Consider the following 22,983-nt stretch of genomic DNA (forward strand, 5'->3'; position numbering starts at 1 on the left):
AAAAACCACAGGGCTCTTTTAAGAGGCTCCACTTCCTAACAAGAATGCTGTGTTTGAGAAGCTGGGGGCAGTGACCAGCATGCTGCACGGCAGACTTGGCTTTTACTCATAAAGGGTTAAGAGCTGACGGTGAGCACAGTTCCCAGTGCTGGCAATAAACTTACACACGCTATGTTGGAAAGTCAGAGGCTAAAACATCAGCCGCTTTAATTTTAGCAATGCTGTTTAACAGATAAAAGACTCGTGGCCAGAAGAAGATGGAGACTTACAATAATGACAGTTCAGATGAAAAAAAACTGTAAAGGTTTATAGTGTATTTAAAAATATACATAAGCTTGGGAGAGAAAAGAAAAAGGAAAAAAAATAGAGTAGCTGGGTGCGGGGGTGCACGCCTTTAATCCCAGCACTTGGGAGGCAGAGGCAAGCAAATCTCTGTGATTTCAAGGCGAGACTGGTGTACAGAGTAAATGCCAGGACAGACAAATTCCACAGAGAAACCCTGTCTCAAAAAATAAAATTAAAAGAAATAAAAGAAAAAGAAATAGAGTAATAAAAATAAACATAAAAAAGCCACGTAAAGATAGAAAATACACATAAACTCTGGATACTGTATGTTATTGTCTTGTCTCTAAATTGTTTGATTTCTGAGAAAAGAGTAACAGTTACTAAAATACATTTAATTATAAAGGTTGCTGGATTAATTCAATTTACATATTTTAAAAATGTTTTGTCTTCAAAATTTAAGCTTAAAATCACGCTATTTTGCAACTTTTTTTCTTGTTTCCACAGAAAGTGAAAAGCTGTGGATTCCTTCCAGACTAATATGGTTTGATGAAGCAAGACCCCTGAAGCAGTGGCCCAGGTGACCGAACTTCCAAGACACCTGGGATGATGCAGCCTCACAGACCACTACAGCCAGGATTTGGCCAGGTTTCTGTTTTCTCATGATACCCATGACAGCATCCCCAAATAGCAGGAAGTAGTTTGCAGAGAATGATGCCCAAAATACCCCCAAATTTGTTTATAAATGTTTTCATTTAAATTTGGTTGGTTATAAATGATTAAAAATCACAACCAATTACTTTTTAGAGGAAAAAAGGGGAATATGATATAGAAATGAATAATTTGTATTGGTATGGATTTTGATTTACTGATACAAATTTAAGGTAAATTTTGTTATAGATATATTTCTATTCTTGTTTGTGTTTATACAGCTCTTTTAAAAATGCAATATATAATTAAATACAGATTATATATAATCACCTGTAATAGTAAAAACAGGTTAGGTTTTCTAGATATACAGAGATATATTTAAGATGGATAGTGTTCAAACCTTTCAAAGACCTTCAGAATATGGCATTAAAAATGGCTTAGGGTTTTGCATGACTTGAGACACAACTGCTCCTGGCAACGCCAATTACTTCAGAGAAGAAGATGGGTATCAAAGAAACTCGTTATGGAGCTTGCCTTTGACATGGCAGAAATAGCCATTTGGGTAAGAAACTGCTCTCGCCTGGACTGTTTGACTGTATGCTGTATAAGGTGGACATGCAGGACCCACAGGAAAGTGACTGTTGAACTTACCCAAGATGGACAAGTACTGCGGGGTTCCTAATTCATGGAAGAGTCTGACAAACATTCTACAGGATACACACACACACACACACACACACACACACACACACACACACACACACACACATGACAAACTGCTAACACAGGCAGCCAGTTTAAAATTTCCTGCTTCACTGAGATGTCTGTCAGACACACTGTGACCTATCAGCCAAAGATGGATGCCCCAACATTAGAGAAACTTCAGATGACTGACCAGGCAGCGAGACGTCTCTGTCAATTCTAGAATTTATATATTATCCTTTTGTGGTCTTTGATGGAGTTGAAGATAGCTAACTATGGTTATGGTTTTTGTAGGCATTTCGACAGACTGGATGGGACAGGTATTCTGGCACTCGGGAGTCACAGAATACTGAGTGTTACACAGCTCAGATGGAAAGGTATCTTGGAGCTCGGGAGCTAAGGACCACCACAGGCCGCAGTAAGAATAGCAGCTTACAGCCCTGCCTCAGGAAAAGGCTTCCCAAGTGTATCCGCTCTGCTCCAGAAGGAGAGGGTCTTCTAGCTGGGGATGTATGCCCAGTGTAGCAGTTTTGCTCCAGCAGGAGGTTTCCCAGGCGGAGTTGCTACAGTGAGGGTAAAGTTGCTACAATTCCATTCTGCTCCCAGGAGAATGGGGAGTGGAGTCTCGAGTTCAAAACTCCACTCTGCCAGTTACAGCCCTGCTTGCTCTGCTTTGCCCAGGGTCGTCTCTGCTTCGCAGTAAAAGAAGGTCTTCACCCAAAGCTCATCGAAGGGGTTTATTGGGAGGGAAGAATCCAGGAGAGTGGCTGCCCTCTGCCACAGTGGCAGAGGACAACTGGGTAGCAGGAACAAGGTTTATATAGGGATTTTTAGGGGGCAGAGTTTTCCAAGGTGGAGATTGGTCAGATTTCAATCCCTGAGCTTAGGTCTCCTGCTCAGAGATTGGTTAGTTTTCTACACAGGGTTAGGGTCAGACTTGGCTCTGGTTTCAGGGCCAAAGTTTGTTTCTTTGGCACTGGTTTTGGGGTCAGGGTACATTTCTTTGGTTCTGGTTGCAGGGCCAAAGTGTGCTTCCTTGACTCTGCTCAGGGTTTGTTTCCTTGGCTGGACCCTTTTCCCTACAATTTTCCTTAGTTACATATAAGACTTTAGGATAGATGATAAAATATTTTCTTTAAATCTTGCTAAATGTTAATGGACTAAATTATGTAACTATAGTTACAATAACGATAAATATAGTTAACTATATTGATAACTGTTTGCTATATATAATTTCAATATGTTAAAGTTAAAACCTTTCTTTATATTTAGGCAGAAAAGAGATGATGGAGTTGTCCTTCTGTATATGTTTATCTTACTGTTGGCCAATAGGGTAGCAAGATAGGTGGGTCTAGGAGATGAGGAGAATTCTGGGAGGTGTAGGCAGAGAGAGTCGTCATGTGATCCTGGGATGAGAGGACGCAAGTCAGGCGTTCTCCAGTAAGATAAGACCATTAGTAGTTATGGGTTGACAATTAAAACAGAGCTAGCCAATAAAAAGCCTAAGTCATTAGCCAACAGTTTCATAACTAATGTTAAGTCTTGGGGCTGACACAGCTGTGGGACCAGGCTGGCAGGAGGAACCATCAGTAACAGACAGGTCTTACTATGAAGCCCCAGCTTGCCTCTAACTTTCAATATGGATCATGTTGGCCTTGAACTCATAGAGATCCATTTGCCTCTCTGTTATGGAATATTATTTTAACTGCGTAAAGGCGTGTTACATTTGCTTTTGCTGCTTTTGTTAATGATGCAAAGGCATGCCACATTTGTTTGATAAATAAAATTAACCTGGGGTCAGGAGGCTGAGTTGGCAACCAGCTGGCAGGAAGTGGTGGGGAGGAACTAAGTGTAGGGAGTGTTCTTTAGTGGGGGCTGAACAGAAGGATGGCCTTTTTTCTTTTTCAGAAGGAGCAAGAAATGGAGAAGGAGAGCACACCAGGGGCCAGCCACCCAAATACACAACCAGCCACGAAGTAAGAAGGAAAGAATAGAATAGAATATAGAGAAAGGTAAAAGTCAACAGGTAAAAGGCAATCAAGATAATATAAGCCAAGCTAAGGTTGGACATTCATAAGAAAGAGTAAGTTTCCTTACATTTATTTGAGAGCTGGTGGCAGGTATTTATAGAGCAAAGAGAAAAAAACAAACAAACAAAAACCAACTGACTTCTGGGTGCTGGGATTAAAGACATACACCACTGTACCCAGCTGGAGACACCTCCCTCCTGCCATAGACACACAGGACTGATTGCACCTTTACAGTCCTACCTGGGAGGTGAGATATAAACAGGATGTTTAATTATATCTGTAAATTTTTGGGTACGTGGATTATAAGAACCATCTTTTGTTGGTTGTGTGCTAACACAAAGGTATCTTGCTTTTGTTTGTAAGAAAAAAGTCTGTTTATCCCATTTAAAAAAGTCAAGTTACCATAAAATACGATACTCTCTTAGGGCTTCTGCCTTCCACAAACACAGTGTACTTGTGGGAGCTTGTTCCTAAAAGCTTTATTGGTTTAATACATTTCCTAAAGAACCATTTTTGGACTACATCATTTTTGCCCTATGTTTGTTTCCTGTTTAATTACGCTTTATTCTCAGCTTTCTTCTGTTTTCATTTTCGACTTTCGGGCTTATACTCCCATCCTTCCTACTCAATATGGACAATTGTATGTACAATCTCACTTGCCCATTAAGAAGAACTTTTGCTATGGCTCACCAACTTCAGAATACAGCATTTTCTATAACCTTCCACTTGTTGCCATTTCTCTATTTAATTTTTACACTTAGGGGGACTTTATAGCCACCTTGGTTTGACATGTTGATTAGTTACACTATGATCAGAGAAAGTATTTTGTATGACTCTGAGTTTGTTGAGCTGTCTAAGGACACAATGAGAGATCAAGTATAGTAAACAGCCTCATGTATACTTGTAAAAGAATGTCTGTTGTGGTCCTGGATGCAGACAGTCATTTTATATGCCGAACACATGGATCACCTTTGCCTGCTTATCTTACCATTTCCTGAGAAAGGCCTTCAGTTAGTCTAGCAGTGATAAATTCCCCAGAGTTTGTTTTTTTCCAGCTATCTTTATTCTCTTTTCATTGCTGAAGGATTCTTTTTGTGTGTGGGGGGGTGTATAAAGATTTGGCCAGTGGTTGCTTATTTCAGCTCTTCAAAGATTCTGTTTTCTTCTGTTTTTCTCCTTTCTGTTGGTAAGTTGGTTTTAACACCCGTTCTTGAGAGAAGTCAGTGTTCTGCCTTGTAATACTTATTACTATATAACAAATCACCCTAAAACACACTTGAAATGCAGATGGTGGTCAGTTTCTGTGGATGAGAACTCAACAGATACAGTTCTGCTGGTGCTCTGGCTCTGTGATAAAGATAGGCACTGAAAGTTGGAATGGAAGGGCCAGCCCCATACTTATCCACAGTGCAGAGGCATCTTTGCAAGAGCAAGTGAAGACTCAGTCTTTGTAAATATAACCACACACATGACACTTTATTGTTAGACAGAAGCGAGTGAGCTGGTGAGATCTCAGGGTGCTGGCGTCACAGAAGGCAGCTTCTCAGAGGCAGGGTCACTGAGAGTCATAGCAAGAGTTGAAGAGATGTCTACCCTCTTCTCTGAAGCTTTGTAGTTGATGTCTTTGATGCAGATTTTCAATAGTTTTATAATGCATGTTCCCCTTTGATTTATATTGTTCCATGTTCATTGACATTTTAAAAAAATTCTGTAGCTTTGTGTTTATTTCCTATGTTTCAGAAACTCTTGGCTAGCACACCTTCCAAACACTTCTGCTCCATGGTAGCAAACCTTTGAAGGGTGCTACCTTCTATTAAAGTAAAAAAAAGTGTGTGCTATGGATGTGGCTCAATGGCACAGCGTTTGCCTGGCATGGGAGAGGCTCCATGTTCTATCTCTAATTTAGTTTTGAAGAAATGTGGGTGGGGAGTGCATTCGCCACTGACAGCAGGAATGGTTTCTCCTAAAGTCTCTCTTTTGGCTTATAAATGCCTGTCTTCTCTCTTAGTACAGTATTTTCTCTGAAGCTGTGCCCAAATATTTTTTTGGTAAGGGTATGAAGTTTTATGAGATCAGAGCCCACCAAAATATCAATTATATTACCTTAATGATCTTTTTAAAGATCTCTAAGTGAGATCACATTCCAAAGTACTGGAGGTTAAGATTTTGGTGCATATATTTGATGGGAGGCATGAACACAACTCAGTCTATAATACCTGCCAAAATGCCCTTTTACTCATAAACATGCTTATCTTGAATTGCTCAAAATAATGTCTCCAAAAAAGGTAAAAACCATGCTTTTACCCCCAAACCCTGCCAAAGCTGTAAACATGTTGACCCTGTTAGGGTCAATGTGTTACTTCTGAAAGCTTTGTTTATACATGTTGAGATAAAATACAGTCTCATGTGCTCTCCTTTCAAATTGTAAAGAATTCCCATGATGTAATGGAGAGAAAGCCTGTGGTGTAATTATACACAATAATGCAGAGAGAGAGAGCAGAATGAGTTTACTCATGCCTACTCAGTGAGGCATAAGCCTGTCTATCAGACTGAGCATGCATCACTATATCTCTCTATTGAGTCAGAAAGGCTGAGCACACACGGCATGCTGGCCATATGGGACTCCAACCCTTGTTAGAGATGGGCAAGAATCTGCAAGAGGTGGCCAGTATCTACTAGGAAAGATGTTTCACCAGAATCATCCAGCTGAATAATGTCTAATTATCTTCAGGAAGCTGAGTAGCCAACTCAGGGAGTCAACTTCAGGGCCCAATCTGTCCATATTTTGCTAATACTCTGTCTTTGTTTTTAATATAAATACTTTTTCTGAGAAGACCTTTAATCATGTATCATCCCTGACTTCACATACAGGCAAACTAAAATACATAGAATGTTACATGTATGAATATGGTGAGTGAGATCATTAAAATTCTTTTGATGAGGAACCTGTAAGAAAAAACAATCTTACACATGTTCAGTGTGGGCTGGTCTGAGATGTGGGCCATGGTTCAGGTCTCTTCCTAGGTTGTCCACATGATCTCTAGAAGGCTGTGCTACATCATAACCTGTATGTGAAGCCAGTAACTCCTAACATGTATTTCCAGTCCTATCTAGCTTTGTGAATTCAAGTCTTCTATCTACGTCCAGTTGGATGTCTAAAAACAAAAGGGAAGAATGGATGCTGTGACCCAAAGTAAGTACACTAGTAAGAATTATTCTTTACTCTATTTGAGTGAATGTAAAGCCATACATTTAGCTCAACAAAAGCCTGCATGTTATTCTTGGTTACTCCATCCACTCTCACAATAAGCCCACAAGCAGATCCTAAGGGCTCTACCTCCAACATATGCCAACTTAACTCTATTTCCACTGACGTCATGCAGGTGTAAGTCACTGCCATCGCTATAAGCTTCCTGTTTGGCACTACCTATCTTCCTTCCTTCTCTCCATTGTATTTCCCACATAAAAGCAAAGGTAGTCATTTATAACTGTGGACTCAATCTTTGCATTTGGAAAAAAGATTACACATTTTTAATGCACATCAAATAAAGTCAAATTCCTCCCAGGGTCTTGCAGAGCAGGCATATCTAACCCTGTGTACCCCATGACCAATCTAACTCCATTTTCCCTTTGGATCTGGGTCCTAGCACCACTTTTGGTGCTTATCAAAGGCAGTGATCCAATTCCATCCAGCAGGATGTTGCTCCATCATCTTCCAGGGCCTACTTCAGTTCTTTTCAGGCTAGACCCTTTTTAGCTCTCTGGCCTCTGTACACATGGACTAAACTTGGAAGGCACACCCCATTACCATCAGCTTTATTTTCTTCCTGCAGTTAATACTGTTCCTGTTTCACTGTGTGTTCACGTGTTAGAAGAATTCCTGTTACCTCATCAGAATGCAGCTTCATGAGGGTAGGGATCATGGCTGTCCTGCTTACTGTTCTAGCTCTAGCATCTGGTATTCTGAGGGGAAATGCAGGCTCATGTAGTCAAGTACTTTACTCCAGGCTACACAGCTAGCAAAAAGTGAGGCTGAGAGTTGGACTTAGGTTTCGTAACTGTGAAATCTACAATCTTCAGTTTCCTTTGTGCTGTGTCTTAGTCAGTGCTGCAGCCTATTTTGCCACATTTAATTTCCATGCTTCCAGGAAAAGCAGTCACATGATTTTCTCACTTATTCTTGTCCATTTAACTATACCGATTAGTTGTTAAACATCTACGGCTGTGTGACTTGGGGAGATTTCCTAACTACTCTTGACTCAACTTACTATTATTAAGTATTCACTTCTACAGATCACCTGTTCCCAACCATAAGCGCTCCGGTGAGGGGGTGATACTGTGAACCAGGTTTGCAGTGATGAGGAAGAATCACAGACAGCATACAGAATCTGCATTAGTGTCTGCTGATGACAAAGTAGGACCCTAGCTCCCATCCTGAATCCACATTATAACAGGGTACCCAAGCTCCTGCTTTAGTGATGGAGAGTGAGCATCAATCAAGCTTGAGCAAACAAAGAATGCAAATCATGCCTTTAAAATAGAGAAACAACGAGGTTTTAGTTAGAGTAAGAATACAGGTTGGATGTGGTGGCACATGCCTTCAGTCCTAGTACCCACAGGTAGACCTGTGAGTTCCAGGCCAGTCTAATTTACACAGAGAGTTCTAGGCCAGTCATGGCTATACAGTGAGACCCAGTCTCAAAAAAAGAATTATGAAAAACTCAAAAAAATGTATCCATTCTTAAGGATTTTCTCTGGTTATGAGAAAAGTCTGACAGTGTGATGGAGTCAATATTAGAGTCATTACATGTACACAAAAGGCCTAACTTAAATTCATATATAATGTAGACAACAAATCAAATTCATATTGTAAAATAGGATGTAGTAGTTGATCTAAAAATAAGTTATGTAAAAATGTGTAAGGGAGAGGAGAACAAGCATTGTGCCATAGGAAAAAGACCCCGAAACTTTGAAAACAAGGTTCTAGGCCAATGGAACTGAAGTCATCAGAACCTTGGACAGCACCGAGCAGGCTTTAGGCTCCCTGAAAGGGCTGTATGAGATGCTAAATTTATATTTTATCTTCACAGACTCTTTCTCAGCTTCTCTGCTTCTAAACACTCGTCTTATTTTCACTGCTGCACATAATAAGAGTTTATTATGTGCAGAACCTATGATGATGGGATAATTTTCCTGTCTGGCTGACATCTTTTAAGCTTTCTACAATAGAAAGGAAAAGACAGTAAAATAAATAAGTAAATAAATGAAAAACATGCAATTTAAATTTAAGGTGGAGTTATGAATCATTCAAAGGGGAACAGACTTAAGGCACACAGAGGTAGACATCTGATTTGAACCTTGCTAACTAACCAGCAGTCCTCCTTATACCCTAATCATTTTTCTGCATCTCTTTATGTAAGAGTGTGTTCTAGTGGTTCTCACAGTATCATGGTTGGATTCTGAGTTACCACAAGATATGCACCTTGACATTTGTTTTTACATGATTCCACAGTTTTAAAGTCTTCCCTATTGTTGGGTATGACAAAAGAACCACTCTGTACAAACCCTTAGCCTTACTACCAAGCCAAGAATCCTTTATTTTCTATCTGTGAAATGAAGTAGGCCAAAAGCTTTGTCAACTTGCTCTTGAAAACAATATAGTCACAAAACTCACTGTGACTATTCTGTATCTTTACAAATTTTGTGGGGCTGCCCCGTTTCCCACCCCTACAAAGGGCTGATTGAGGTGGCAAATTAATCCTCTACAGCGTGTAAAACAAGGTTCTGGGAAGCCCCAGGCCCACTGGTAGAGCACAGGGAAGCTGTTGTGTTCAATCCTTCATCTCCAGGGAATCAAAAGGGGCCACAATGCAGTCATCAGCATGTTTTCACTCTGCAAGACCCACACTTCCTATTTAGAGCACACAGCCATACTCCATTCTGCATTCTCACAAGGCTCCTTTTATTTATTTGTATTTGTTATTATATGGTGCATACCGACATGTTTGTGTGACTCCACTGGTGTGTACACACCCATTGAGAGGAAAAAAGAATGTCCATTGTAAACTTGTTAAAAGGAGAAAGGGACCCCCACTGTTTTCCCTTTGGCCAGACCTCTATGGAGAAAGGATTTTAACTCTTGATGCCCCAGAAGGGAATGGCTTCTTTGTGTATTACATTTTGCAATGGCTGAATATCACAAATGCATCTTAACTACCACAGGCCTAGAATCTGATATTTCTTCAGTTCCACAGCTTTCACCAGACAATGAACTATGTATGGGGAAACTGCAATTTAATTAATAGCTCAAGCTGTTCTTACAAAGCAAAGGAAGCATAGCCATGAAGAAACTTAAAAGGACTCAATTTTAGAATAGTATTTTTGTGAAGCTTTTGGTTGGGTCTTCCCTGGTTTTATTTCAGAAGTATAAATATGAACAAGGTGATGTGTCTCGGTATTTTAGTTTTGAACATGTTTGTTCACAAAAATAATGCTAATAAGCACCCACAACATGAACCACTAGCTCATAGTGGTTTTATAAGTGACGCAGGTAGCTACACGGGATCTAGTGCCTCCATAGCCAAGTTCTACCTAGTATAAAATATAACAAAAGCTAGCTAGATGCCAGGACACTCTTGCTCTTCCACATTACATTTGTACTTATGGCAACAAAGCTAAAACTGTGCGGTCTTTTGTGACAGCCACGCTTTTAAGTGGAAGATGCTATGGACGTTCCTTTCACAGAGGCACTGCACACTAAACAGAGAACAAGTATTCCCTTCTGTGTCAGAGAGGTATGAATATGGGCAAAATTTAAGCATCTGCCCTTTTATGGAATTCCTAACTCCAAGTCAACCTGGGATGCAAACAGTTAAGGGCCACATGTTCTTTCACCGGTCCTCACTTTTTTCTAGCTTCCAGAGGACAGGGCTCAGTGACAACACAGTGCATGAAATGAAGAGGGAGGGTTCTCAAATTAATTAACTGGAAATGAGTCATGTCAATGTTTTGGAAAGGCAGAAGGGGAGAAAAGAGATTGGTAGAATTAATCACAGTGAGAAACTTACTTCAAGTGCCCGCCAGAGTTCAGAAACCCAATGAAAAGCAGAGAATCAAAGGAATGAAGCATACTTGCCATCTGAAAGGATGCACAGGATCCAATCAAGGGTCCCAGTCTTTGCCAAGTAAGGGCTATGCCCTCAAAAATGTTTATTATCCACTACAACAGTAAGCACAAGTATATGACTGGAAAGCGCGCTCTACCCAAGGGGACAAAGGTGAGGCCAAGTTACACTTACTGCTAAGAAAAAAAGAAACGTCCACTTGTAGCTTACACACATTGAACTCTAAAGGACTGAGAGATTCCCACATCTGTGCTCTACATTTCCAATACTTGAGATTTCATATACTGCAGAGATGAGAGATCCATGAGATGGAATCTGGACATGTTCAGATGAAGAGGTCACTCACTAAGGAAAAAACAAAATAACAGACACAGAGTTATAGCTATAGCACATCTATTTAAAGTAACCGCAAAAGGGAAAATACAGAGCTTTGTTTACGTCATGATCATGGGGAACTGTTTTATACACGCAACAGCATACAAAAACTGTAGTAAATGTTGCTACTTTAAAAGGAAGCCTAGTTCTGCTCAGGAATCTGTTTATATCATGTATGTTTCAGAATGTTTTTGTATGTCATGATCTGCGTGAGTTGTAACTTTAAGCAAATGGCATCACAAAGCCTGGCCAAAAAGTTCTTTGCAACATTATTCAGTGCTGCCTGGTAATTGTGTCAGAGAGCAACTTCTCCCTGTTTTCTATGTTCCCTATAACGACCTCTCACTTCCAGGGTTAGGGACGCAGGGACAGCCTCAGTGAGAGACTGGAGGAGAATAGTTTATATAAAAGTACTTACAGGTGGGGGGATGTCATTATTAGACTTCAGAATCAGTTTCTCCCCACTCTTTTCAACTTCAAAACCCATTTTCTTCAGCAGAGATGCGTCTGCCAAGCCCTGCTCCTCCATTTTTGCAATGAAATCTTGGTTTTGGCTGTTGTCTTCAGTGAGGTTTCGCACAGCATACACCACCCACTGCATCATAACTGGAGCCGGAGTGAAGGAATTTAACAGCATACTTCCCCATTTCTGTAACTCACATGACTGTCAGAGGTAAACAGTGGGGAGTACAAGAATACTATCAGTTTTCGAGATGCTTAAAGAATAGAAATATGCACTCAAAGGGGAAATCATTTCAAAGGCTGTAAAAGTGCACAGGAGCTTGTGTCCAGCATGTGACTCAGAAACTGGCCCCAGAGAACAGCTCACTAAGTGTCTGATGAACAAGATCATGAACACACACATACACAGTGATGAGGGGCAAAGACCCAGAGGTTTATGAACACAGCAGTACCCATATGCACACTTCTCGGTGTTATGTCAAGTCACTAGGGAAGGACAAGAGGAGCTCTGCAGACAAGTTAGAGGTGCTGGGAAAAAAAATTCAGACAGGAAACTAGTTCTGTTTAAAGTGCAGTTATCAGTAAGAATGGTTTCCTAGGAGTCACCATGGAATTTCTCTCATTCAGTATTTCAGAGACAAAGCCTCAGCTGTGAAGGATTTGCTAGGTTCAGTGTGAAACACTCATGCTCTGAAAGCACATGACCCTCCCTGCCTCCCCATGCCCAGGCTCTCAAATGAAATGCCCTGCTTGGTGTCCCCTCATCAGAATGAAAACGATGGAAACTTGGGGTCACATCACTGCATTATTCATGATGATTTAGGTGACAGAAAACCTGAAAGTCGCTGCTATACAACATCCTGTAAGGCAGAGACTACCAAGGATAGGCTTTTTGTTTAGGTCTTCACTCTGGTTCAGAGGGAGCCATGGGAGCCTAGGCTAGTATAAATATATTCCCAAAGAAACAGGCCTATCTGCTCACAATCAATAGAGTACCAAAATAATCAAATCCAGAGGGCTGGGGTTCAGCACCGTGGTCCAGCACAGATATAGCACAACATAGCATTCATTGGGTCATGGTTTTGGTCCCTAGCACACACACAAAAGGAAGGATCCTTTTCCTGATAGCCATTAGATACACCACTCAGGCAGTTCTAAAGGCAGACGGGTGCACCCGACTCTAAAAGGCATCAGACCAAGCTTCCGATCCTGACCTGTACTTCCCTGGCAAGAGGACTGGTTCTGAGACATTTCTAGACTTCCAATCAGAACTGAAACCCAAGAGAAGCTGTCAACAGTAATAAGGGTGGGGGCTCTTCTTGTAGCACTTAAAAACAAACAAACAAACAAAAAAACAAACGGTTTCTCTCTAGTTCCATGACCTCAAACAAAATAAAAACTTGAATCTATTCACTAGGAAGAATCCAAGCATTAAAAGAAGAGGTACTATATGATCAAGGGGGTATTTATGAGGTTTTACAAGGTTGTGCCTTGTGCCATCCTAGCCTTTGTAACTCAACTCTGGTTCATAATCCTGTCCAGCCCTTCTACACTACCTCAGGTCAGCTCTCCTTCTGATGGTGACCCTTTCTCTGGCTGGCCTCATGTCTGTGGGACTATGGGGCCTGGACAGAGCCTAGCACAGAGAAGATTCCTACTTAGCAGCCTTGAATGAATGGGTGAACCATTTGTTGGTAGTTGAAGGTTTATCACTGAAACCACTTGAGGCTGAGTGTTTCCGATGGCACAGAACAGAAGCGGCACTTGCTGGCGGATGTTGAATCCATACTTATCACCCCTGGTTGGAGACTGTTTTCACCTGGTAATCTGTCTGCCATCCATCATGACAAGGCCCAGCTTCTTCAAAACACTCTGCCTCTTTTCTGAAAACCAAATCCACACAAGTACTGAAATAAAACCCAATTTTGCATTTCTCCCCTCTCCACGGTCATTAGGTCTTTCTCTGTGCCATCAGAGCAAGTAAAAATAACATTTGTGGGTGCCAGACACTTCTAACACAAGAAGTAATTTCCGAACAAATTATTTTCTGTGACTCTTTCTACACCTAAGGTGACACTATCATTACACAAACCTATCCTTTCACTTTTTATAGAAAAGGGGAAGCAGTAATTATGATGAGAAGTAACTAAAGAAGCAAGCATTTGAGGCATAAACTCAAAAAGTCAATGTGGAAGACCGGAAGTGGGACTGGCTCACAGATGAGACTACGTAGCTGAAATGACAGAGGTAAAACATTTTCTCCTTTCTGGAACTTTCTAGCTATTAATGATAAATGACCTCGAACAAATTTGAGGTTGCCAAGATTTTTCTAAGAGCTCCTGCAATCAAAGGGCTGGGTGGCTCAGTGTTGACACTCACACTGTCACTACCAGTTGCAAACACAGATTCTCTGGAGGAAGATATCATGACTCCTAGTTATCAGGTTGGCTCCACTTTGGGGAGAGCCAATGGCCCTGCCCTTCTCTTGTTGGGGGACCTCTTGCCTTTTAGACCTCAACCACATCGTACCATCTGTCTTCTTATGCCTGTGTCCTTGCCTGCTTGTGCTCCCCCTCCCCTCTCCCTGCTTTCTTTTTCAGCAGCCATTCTTAGGGGAGTCCCAGGTACTGTTGAGAGCCTTCCAGGGACCTCACTACTCTTCAACACCAGTGTAAACTAAGGCTGTTACAGGCACCCACTTTTAGTAACACTTCTCACATTGCACTGTATAAAGGGCAGGTGCCATACCTAATTCACTTTTATGTCTCCAGCACCCAGTCTGGCCCCTAGTGTCCAGAACAGCATCTAATGGTTGAAACTGTGCAAGCTCCCACTACTTGTATGTATTTCTGTCTACCCTAGTAACTGTAAGCTTCTCAAACATTCTTGGTTTCTTATTCATCTGTCTTTGCCCTTTATCCTAGCACAGTGCAGGAAAAATAATAGCTGAATGTGTAAAGGCAACTGCATCCTCTCTAGTGCCACAAAGGTAGATCCATGATGGCACTGAAGTGACCCCCATACCAGTAATGTTCTGCCCTTCCATTCCAGTGGTTTCCTGAATCATGGCTTTGGAGGTCTTAGGTTCCAGGACAGCAAACTCAACACAAATGCAAGCCAGGCAAGGATGTTGGATTGTGTAAACAAAAGGGCCAAGACGACCAAAGACCAGCAGAATTCCATGGAAAGTTGATTTCAAATACATTCATCTCAGAGCAGGGCTAGGAATACTGTGAGCATGGTGATTTATCATCAACTCACCCCTAAGTGTTTGGAAGCTAAATTACATACAAGAAAAAACAAAAACAGCTGGTGTGATGCCTACTGCCTGTAAAAGGAAAAGGCAGCTCTGCAGAAGACTGGGTATGACGAGAGCTCTCTAGATGAAGGGCTGCAGCTGGGCTTCAGACACACCTCTCCAGGACACAACACAATAGAACCAACAATCTTAGAGAAGAGGTCTTCAGAGTCAAGCAGCAAAGGCATGTTTGTCTTTTCCAAAATTGGTAGTGAAAGTGCCAAGACGTGGGAGTGAAGGCCATGAAGGGAGAGCTACAGTCACAAGAACACACTGGAACCAACACCTCAGCTCCTGGGAAGTCAGAAATAAATGACTAATCGCCACCAGCACTTGTCACTTAACGGTGTAGTTAATGTTTTTTCATGTTAGCAGCGGCACCAATCAGCTTTCCTAGGATTCTGTAAAGCTCAGAGTCCTGCACACATTTTCAGGCAGACAAGAAGAAAGCACCCCTCCCTCTAAGGGAGCACCAGCAGCTGACGGTGCTGCCCATCAGCAGAACACACACTGCCTAAAGGTCCTTTGGACTGTTTCTACTCAAGTGAGAACATCCGGGCACTACTGTCCAGGGTTTCATACTACCCACAAATTTCTAAAGTTTATTTTTATTAGGTATTCAGGCTCTAATTTTTTTAACTTAACTTTTAAACTCACATACCAAAGACATAAGATTATTCATATTTTGGGGCTCCATGTGACATTTCAACACACACACACACACACACACACACACTGCAATGTGCACACCTATTTCATCCAATAATTTTATTATTAGTTTACCTACTAATAATAGTGTGTGTGCTCATGCACAGGGGGCATGCATGCCATGTTTGTAGAGGTCAGAGGACAGCTCTGTGGACACAGTCAGGTCTCTCCATACACCTTTACATGGTTCTGGGGCATAAACTCAGGTTGACAGGCTTGCAGACCAAGTGCCTTTACTTTCATGGAGCCATCTTGCTGACCCTCTTTACCCTTTTTAAAATTTGTATGTATGCATGGTGTGTGAGTGCACATGGTGTGTGTGTGTGTGTGTGTGTGCACGCGCGCACGTGCGTGTGTCTGTGTGTGCTGGGGACCAAGTGTGCTCTTGGGCATGTATGAAGGTCACCACTGGAGCTCTTCTGCAGTACACTCTGGTGTTGTGACTTAGGCCACAGAGACCACAGTGGGAATTAGCACAATGCTGCTGCTGCTGTACCACGAAGGGGAGGAGGAGGAGAATGAGAACACCTATTTTACCTGACTATTCTGTGGGCCTATGCTCAGTGGAGTTAGTTCTCTCTTCACTTCAATGTGGGTTCTGGGATCAAACTGAGGTTGCCAGGCTTGCAAGCACCTTTACTCATTAAGTGATGTTACTGTTCCTTTACTGTGAAAACACTCAACATCCTTTCTCCCAGAGTTTTAAAATTTAAAGTACACTGTTATTAACTAGTCACCCTACTGTGCCATAGCACCCGAACTTCTTATTCCTATCTGACCATAACTTAGTACTTATAGATGACAAAAAGAAAGTATTCTTTCAGAAGATTGGAATTGCAAAGAAAAACACTGTAAAACACAATCTTAAGAGCTGTCTGATCCGTAGCCCTGAGTCATGAATATGTATAGGCTCCTTGTTAGTGCGCTGTGAAAGGCTGGAGCCTGTGTAGTCAGTGCAGAACTAGACAGTCTTAAGTGTCACAAGGGAGATTAAAACAGGTCCCAGTTAATATTCACATTGCCCTCTTGTTCCCTCTGTAAAGGGACAGGGAACAAGAAAGAGTGGGGGAGAAAATTCAACATCTTCTAAAGTCTCTAATCCTACCAACTCTTGAAGTCCTCTATTGTATGCTTAGCTCCAGAGAGAGCGCTTCTACTGTTTCCATAGCTACTACAAATAGAAGGCATGAGCCTGTTTGTCGCAAAACTGCCTTGAAAGGGCCGCAATCAGCACTGGGGCTCTTCTGCAGAACACTCTGGTGCTGTGACCTAGGCCATAGAGACCACAGCACAGTTAGCACCATGCTGCTGCATCAGGAAGGAGGGGGAACTGAGAACACCTGTGCTAGCTGGTACTGGTGGGTCCCTGCAGCCTGGAGCTGTGAACAGGTTAGGTGACTCAGTATTAGTGGGCAGAAAATTGTAGGGACAACTTCACAAGCAGCTGAGTACCAACAACTTATGTACAAGTCAACTTTAAAGTATAATCAACTGAGTTAAAATGTTGCCTGTTAAGATAGACTTCATCTAGGCATAATGTTTCTAGGAATCAAACCCAACAGACTTCAAGTCTCGGAGCCTACTGAGAATGAGGGCTGGCAAATAACTGGCAAGAAATAGTAAACAGTTTTATATATTTCATTTAATTATATACTTCATATAACTCACCTACACAGTATGTTGAAAAGTTATTTTAGACAGCGAGCAAGTAAAGGAATGGGATTTATATGCATACAACTTTAGAGGAGCCACTGCTATAGGACAGACAGCAGGTATAAGGCTCCTCCAACAAAACTGTACTGTGAGGATAGTCAGTAATAGGCGTCTCCTTCAAGGGCCTTTACAAACCACACCATGAAAGGGTTATCTGAGGACCAGAGTGGATGATAAATACCTGCATCACAACTAAATAACCTTTTCAAACTATGCAAAACAGGCTTAGAGCATAGCAAGCTATTATAAAACTTGTAGAAATGCTTTACATTACTAAACCTGCTTATTTCCATCATACACAGCAGGAAGAACATGGGGGTATGGATTGGGACCAAAGTGTGCTCAGCATCCCTGGCCCTCTAGGTAGGAGTTGTGTGGCCTCCATCCGCCCTACCCACATGGGTAGGATTGAGTCATGGAGAGGAGGGTAAGGCAATGCTACTTGGGAAGCACCTGTAGAACTGTGGTCACAACAGAGGCTAGAAGGAGGCTCACGGAGAGGAGTGGGCAGACAGGATGGAGGTTGAGTGCAGAAAGGTGTCTATTCTTCCACAAAGCCACAGGTTTCTCTGTACAGGCCAACCATTTCTAGACATTCAGAGATACTTCTGTGACTTTCATAATGAAGTTCATTTTTCATCACTGATAACTTTTATCATTATCTTTGGTTATCAACACTCATTCACTACACACTGTTCTCATTTCTACTAAAGAGGAAGATCCTCCTGAGTTCCCTGTATAGTGCTGGAACCAGTGTATGCAGTAACCACCGCAAACCACCCACACTGGCCCCTCCTACTGCCCTAAATTGTTGGACTATCTGGTATCTAATTTTCTTCTCATTTTGTATTTTAATACAAGGGGACATCTGTGCTCCGAGTGTTTCAGTGAGTGCTGCATGTGCTGTTTCACGGTTTGCAGCCTGTTGTCTTAACAGCGTCTAACAAATCATAGCTCAAGTCATGTGTGCATACCTGTCAACTTACTAATTAATGGCTACCTGCCAACACTGAAAGCGGTAAAAAAGGAAAAACAAATAGAAGAGGGTGGGAAAGAAAAAAACCTGCCACATTTGTGAATTATGGTCATAATATGAAGAATATGTGTTCTTAATACAATGCTACAAATAGCAAGTAGTTTCTGCCTACACAGAGGGAGAGACCCTCAGAATCATTGCCTCTTTATAGACTAGGCGACTTCCTGTCCTCTCCAGCCACAAGGGGAGAGAAAGAGACTTTAGAGATGTGCAAAACTGCCTGAACAGCTGTCACTGGAGACTTGCTCCTCTGTGCAAAGTCTACATTCACTTCATTGCAACATATAACTTACTTTTCCTAGAGTGACCTTTAGAGATGAGGTGGGACACTGTTCCAAGGGCCTCCTCCTCAAAGCCCACACATCTCTCAACCTTTTAAAGCTCCACTTCCTGATAGCATCTGTGGGCAGGGTGGAGAACCACGCCGCATACTGCCCTCTGTCTGGACCCTGGCTGGGTTCTGTGCTCTTGCCTTCAAGCCCAGATGCACATCATCCAGCATCCAAGATGAGAAAGAAAACACACTGTGGGTCCATCCAGCTGGCAGTGAAGTCATGGGAAGACGACTTCTCCCTGCCAGGCAGTCATCACTCGCACTGCCCACTCCAAATGCTTCTGTGGCTAGCAAGGGCTGTGCTCGCAGGTACCTTGTCCTCACAGGGTTTTGGTGGTGAAGGATCTTAGAGCACTGAAACTAATTTTGTACATTACATATTCTGGAATCCTTTTTACTACCCACTTCAAAGCAGAGCGTGGTACAAAGCAGGCACAGTCTGGCATCCCTATCACACTACAGGTTTCAGGATCAGAAACAACCAATACCACTTCTAACCCAGACCACACCAAAGGGCTTTGGGGCCACAAGTGGTTCCATTTGTATTTGGGGCAGCACTCTGACGTCACTTCTGAGACTAAAAGGGCTGCTGCATGAGGCATGCTAAGAAGTGTCCAGCACGTGCACTGAACACAGGCATGAAAGCAATATTCTATAGAACTCTGGGGGTGCTTTCCTTCCTAGGTTCCCTGACTCTTGAAGAGTATGTGTTGCTCACCTGCTGGCTCTTGTCTTATCTGAGCTGTGGCCTTTGGTACGTAGAACTTAAGTGATCCAACTATGTAACCACAGACAGACAGTTTTCTTAGTTCCTGCGTCAGAGTGGTCCGTGAGATGTTAAGGAACACATACCGATGAACAACACAAGCACAGCCACCATTGTTGTTGTGGGGGCAGCTGGGCAGAATATTAGGCTTCTAAAGAAAACAATGCCCAGGTCTCCAGTCATACTCAGGTCCCTACTAACAATGTCATGGCCGAGCTTTATTGCCTGAAAGAGGAACTCAGGACACAGCAGAAACACAGCAAGGCCCCACCTACTGGGTAAAGAGATGTTTATACTATGCATAGAATTCTGAATAGAAGAAACATGAGAAACATTGTTTCATCAGGACCCATTTAGAGCACACTACCACTCACAGTACAGGCAAAGTTTTGAAAGAGGAATTCACTTTAGTGTCTCCCACACTTGTCAAGGCTGAGAAGAGAATGGTCAGTGTATTTGCATAAAACAGGAAAAGTAAAATCAACAGCAGAGACTCTCTTCCAACCCAGTATGTGACAATAGCTAGCTAGCTGGCTTAAGCACTTACTAACCCTATGGTTATCCTCAACCTACTGAAGATTCTGAAAACCGAGAGGTTGAGGAACCTATCCTGAGCCCTGCAGTAAAAAGTGGTGAAGCCAGGGCACAGACTAGGCAATGTGGCTCCAGCACTCACCTCCCTTCTCAAGGCAACGTAGCTTCCAAGCATACTCCTCTGACCGTGGGGACTGAACCCCGAGGAAGCAGGGCAGGCCTTCAGGCCTTCCTCCTGGCAATCTGAGTTTCACGCTCTGCCCAGACATTAAGGAAGGGAAGAATGATCAAGTTTGAGACTGGAAACAGGTTTCTTTCACTACAAAAAACCCACAGGACAACACCAACCTGCAGACAGCATTCAAACCAACGAGCTCTGTAAAATACTTTTAGAACTAGCTAATAAACTAATGTTAAAATTGAGATAAAAATGTGGACTTAAGAAAGTAATCCCATCTAAATTACAGGAGATTAGTGTTGGTCTAGCACTAATGACATTTTAGAACTAATAAAGTGTAGCCGAGGGTCAAAAACAGTTCTGCTCTAGGAAGGATTAAATGAAGAACACAAATAGCAAAGAGCTTCTGGTGGATTTGAGAGAAGACAAGACACAGCAGGCATCGTCAAGCCAGGAAAGTCCCATCCTGTGAACACCAGGGGCCTGGGCATTTGGATCCACTGTCTTTGGTGATGCTACTAGTTCCCCCACTCCCAGTGGGGGTGTTGGTCATGGATCACATGGCCATGCTGATATGCTGCTTCTGGCCCTTCCCCTCTCAAAAGCCTCCAAGAAGTCAGTAGTCAGAAGTGGAATGGGCCAGAAGACTTAGACAGGATCAGAAAGAGGTGTCTATGAATACATAATTAGGAGGAGGTGGCTGGAGAGCAGCACTGACTCCTTCTCTGCATGGGAACCTCTAAGTCCGACTTTCTATCAGGGAAGAGCACTACTACATCTTTTTAATCCCCTAAGGGTAGCCTACAATAGAAATTCATGACATGAAAACAAGAACCAACACTTTAAACTATTTCAAAGTTAGGTAAGTTGTAGTGGTGACATTAAGTTTCTAAAGGTTTTTGATATATTACTCAAATATATTTGTGTATATATATATATACAAATATTATATATATAGAAAGAGTACTAGATATTTTGCTTTTGTGGGAGAAATTAATTACAGAAATGTTATATTTTTGTTGTTATCATGAGGTTTGCATGTTTGCAGCACTTGGTACATACTAGGCAAGCACTCTATGTCTTGCTGTATTCCCGTCTAGAAATGTTAACACATTAATGTGTCCCATCTTGTATAGACAATATGACTTGCTATTTATACTAAAATTAGAGCAATAGATTAAGATCACAACGAAAGCTCAAACTATTAATCACACACTGGAATCTCTCTCTAGAACTTAACCATGACTGAAGCATTCATTTATGAAGCATGAAGATATCATATGTGTTGCCCAGGTCTAGTTCCAGCACAGGGCTTTGTAGTAGCAGTCATTTCAAATGGGCACGTTTCCATGACTCTTGGCTTTCGGTTTTCTCATTCACACAATGAGGATCACAGGTTTTCTTGTATTCTGTGGGGGAAATGCCAAATAGCCTTGGCCCCCACCAAAAAACCATTTGCTACAATTATCTCTTTTATAAAATAAGGGTAGTATTTTATGAATGGTCATGAAGATGAAATAAAATAACAATGTCAGGGATAAGAATTGTTAAGTAGGTATTTTGGCTTTTGGATCCAAAAGATCAGGAACCAACTCTGTGTGGGCCCTGAGGACTCAGTACAAGGTATGACTGCTACATTCTGTTCTTCCAGTTTCTCTCTACAGTGAAATACGACTCACCATCCTTACTTTTCAGTGCACAGCTCACAGCATTAAATACCCATCTCTACAACTCTCTGTGTGTATGTGTGTGACATGGAGGTCAAGGGATGATGGATACTGGTTCCATCTTTTTTTTTTTCCCCAAGACAGGGTTTTTCTGTGTAACCCTGGCTGTCCTGGAACTCTCTCTCTGAAGACCAGGCTGGCCTTGAACTCAGAGATCCATCTGCCTTTGCTTCCCAAGTGTGCTGGGATTAAAGGTGTGCCCCACCACTGTCCAGCTCCACATTATTATTTTTTTTTTGAGACAGAATCTCTTGCTGAATCTGAGGTATGCCATTCTTGTGTAGTAGTCACTTTGCTGATGGAGCAATCTCTCCCACCTCTCCATAACTTTTGGTGTAAGACTGAAACTCCAAACCCATTAAGTAGTAATGTTCTCTTTTTCCCCAGATGCCGGAAAACACTTTTCTACCTTCTGTCTCCATGATTCTGACTATTCTGAGTACCTCTCTCAAGGAGGCAGGATAATACATGTCTTTTTATGACTGATTTACTTTGCGGCCTTGATGTTCATTTATGTCATAGCATGTGACAGCAGATGCTTTTTCAGGTGAAGTAATACTCCATGACACAAAAAACATATTTTGCTTTCCTATTCATCCTCTAGATGGACACCTAGACTGCATCCAAGCTTTAGCTACTGTAAATGCTGCTATGAACAGGGGTGTGAAAATGTCTCTGAGACCCTGCTTTCAGTTCTGAAGGAAGTATACCCAAAGGTGGAATAGTTGGACTGTATAATAATCTTGTTCTAACTTCCTAAGGAATAGCAGTATTTCCAACAAATGCTTTGACAGTATCTATATGCTTATTCCCACTAACAGTGTGCACAAGTTCCCAATTCTCCATCCTTGCCAGATTGCTTAATTTTCTGTATGTTTGACAGTCACTGTAGGGAGTGTGAAGAGGTATCTCATTATGGTTTTGCTGTGTGTTCACCTAATGACCTGTGATATGGAACATCTTTTCCTGGTGCTTACACAGTCCAAGAAAGATATTTTCAAATCCTTTGTCCACTTTGGAACTGGCTTATGCAGCATGGTTGTGTTTTTCCCATTCCATAGTT

General features: G+C 42.0%; 1 protein-coding gene and 1 long non-coding RNA gene across 3 annotated transcripts in view; one reads left to right on the forward strand and one right to left on the reverse strand.

Moving 5' to 3' along the window:
* Positions 1-6,301: 6,301 nt before the first annotated feature.
* LOC121142920 lies at positions 6,302-15,248 on the forward strand. 2 transcript variants are annotated; one of them, XR_005880082.1, is made up of 4 exons: positions 6,302-6,575; positions 6,770-6,858; positions 13,740-13,873; positions 14,678-15,248. It is a non-coding gene; the product is annotated as an uncharacterized LOC121142920 (long non-coding RNA). The 2 variants fall into 2 exon arrangements; XR_005880083.1 differs by lacking the exons at positions 6,302-6,575; positions 6,770-6,858 and adding an exon at positions 11,768-11,837.
* Atxn10 (ataxin 10) overlaps positions 10,842-22,983 on the reverse strand; it is a 131,417-nt gene continuing 119,275 nt past the window's right edge. The window contains exons 11-12 of the mRNA XM_040754032.1: positions 11,583-11,770; positions 10,842-11,134 (exon numbers count right to left, since the gene is read on the reverse strand). Coding sequence (XP_040609966.1) covers positions 11,132-11,134; positions 11,583-11,770 — 191 coding nt within the window. The 3' untranslated portion in view covers positions 10,842-11,131. The remainder of the gene's footprint in view (positions 11,135-11,582; positions 11,771-22,983) is intronic.

This window comes from Mesocricetus auratus, unplaced genomic scaffold (genome assembly GCF_017639785.1).
Source record: "Mesocricetus auratus isolate SY011 unplaced genomic scaffold, BCM_Maur_2.0 Super-Scaffold_100010, whole genome shotgun sequence".
Lineage (NCBI taxonomy): Eukaryota > Metazoa > Chordata > Mammalia > Rodentia > Cricetidae > Mesocricetus > Mesocricetus auratus.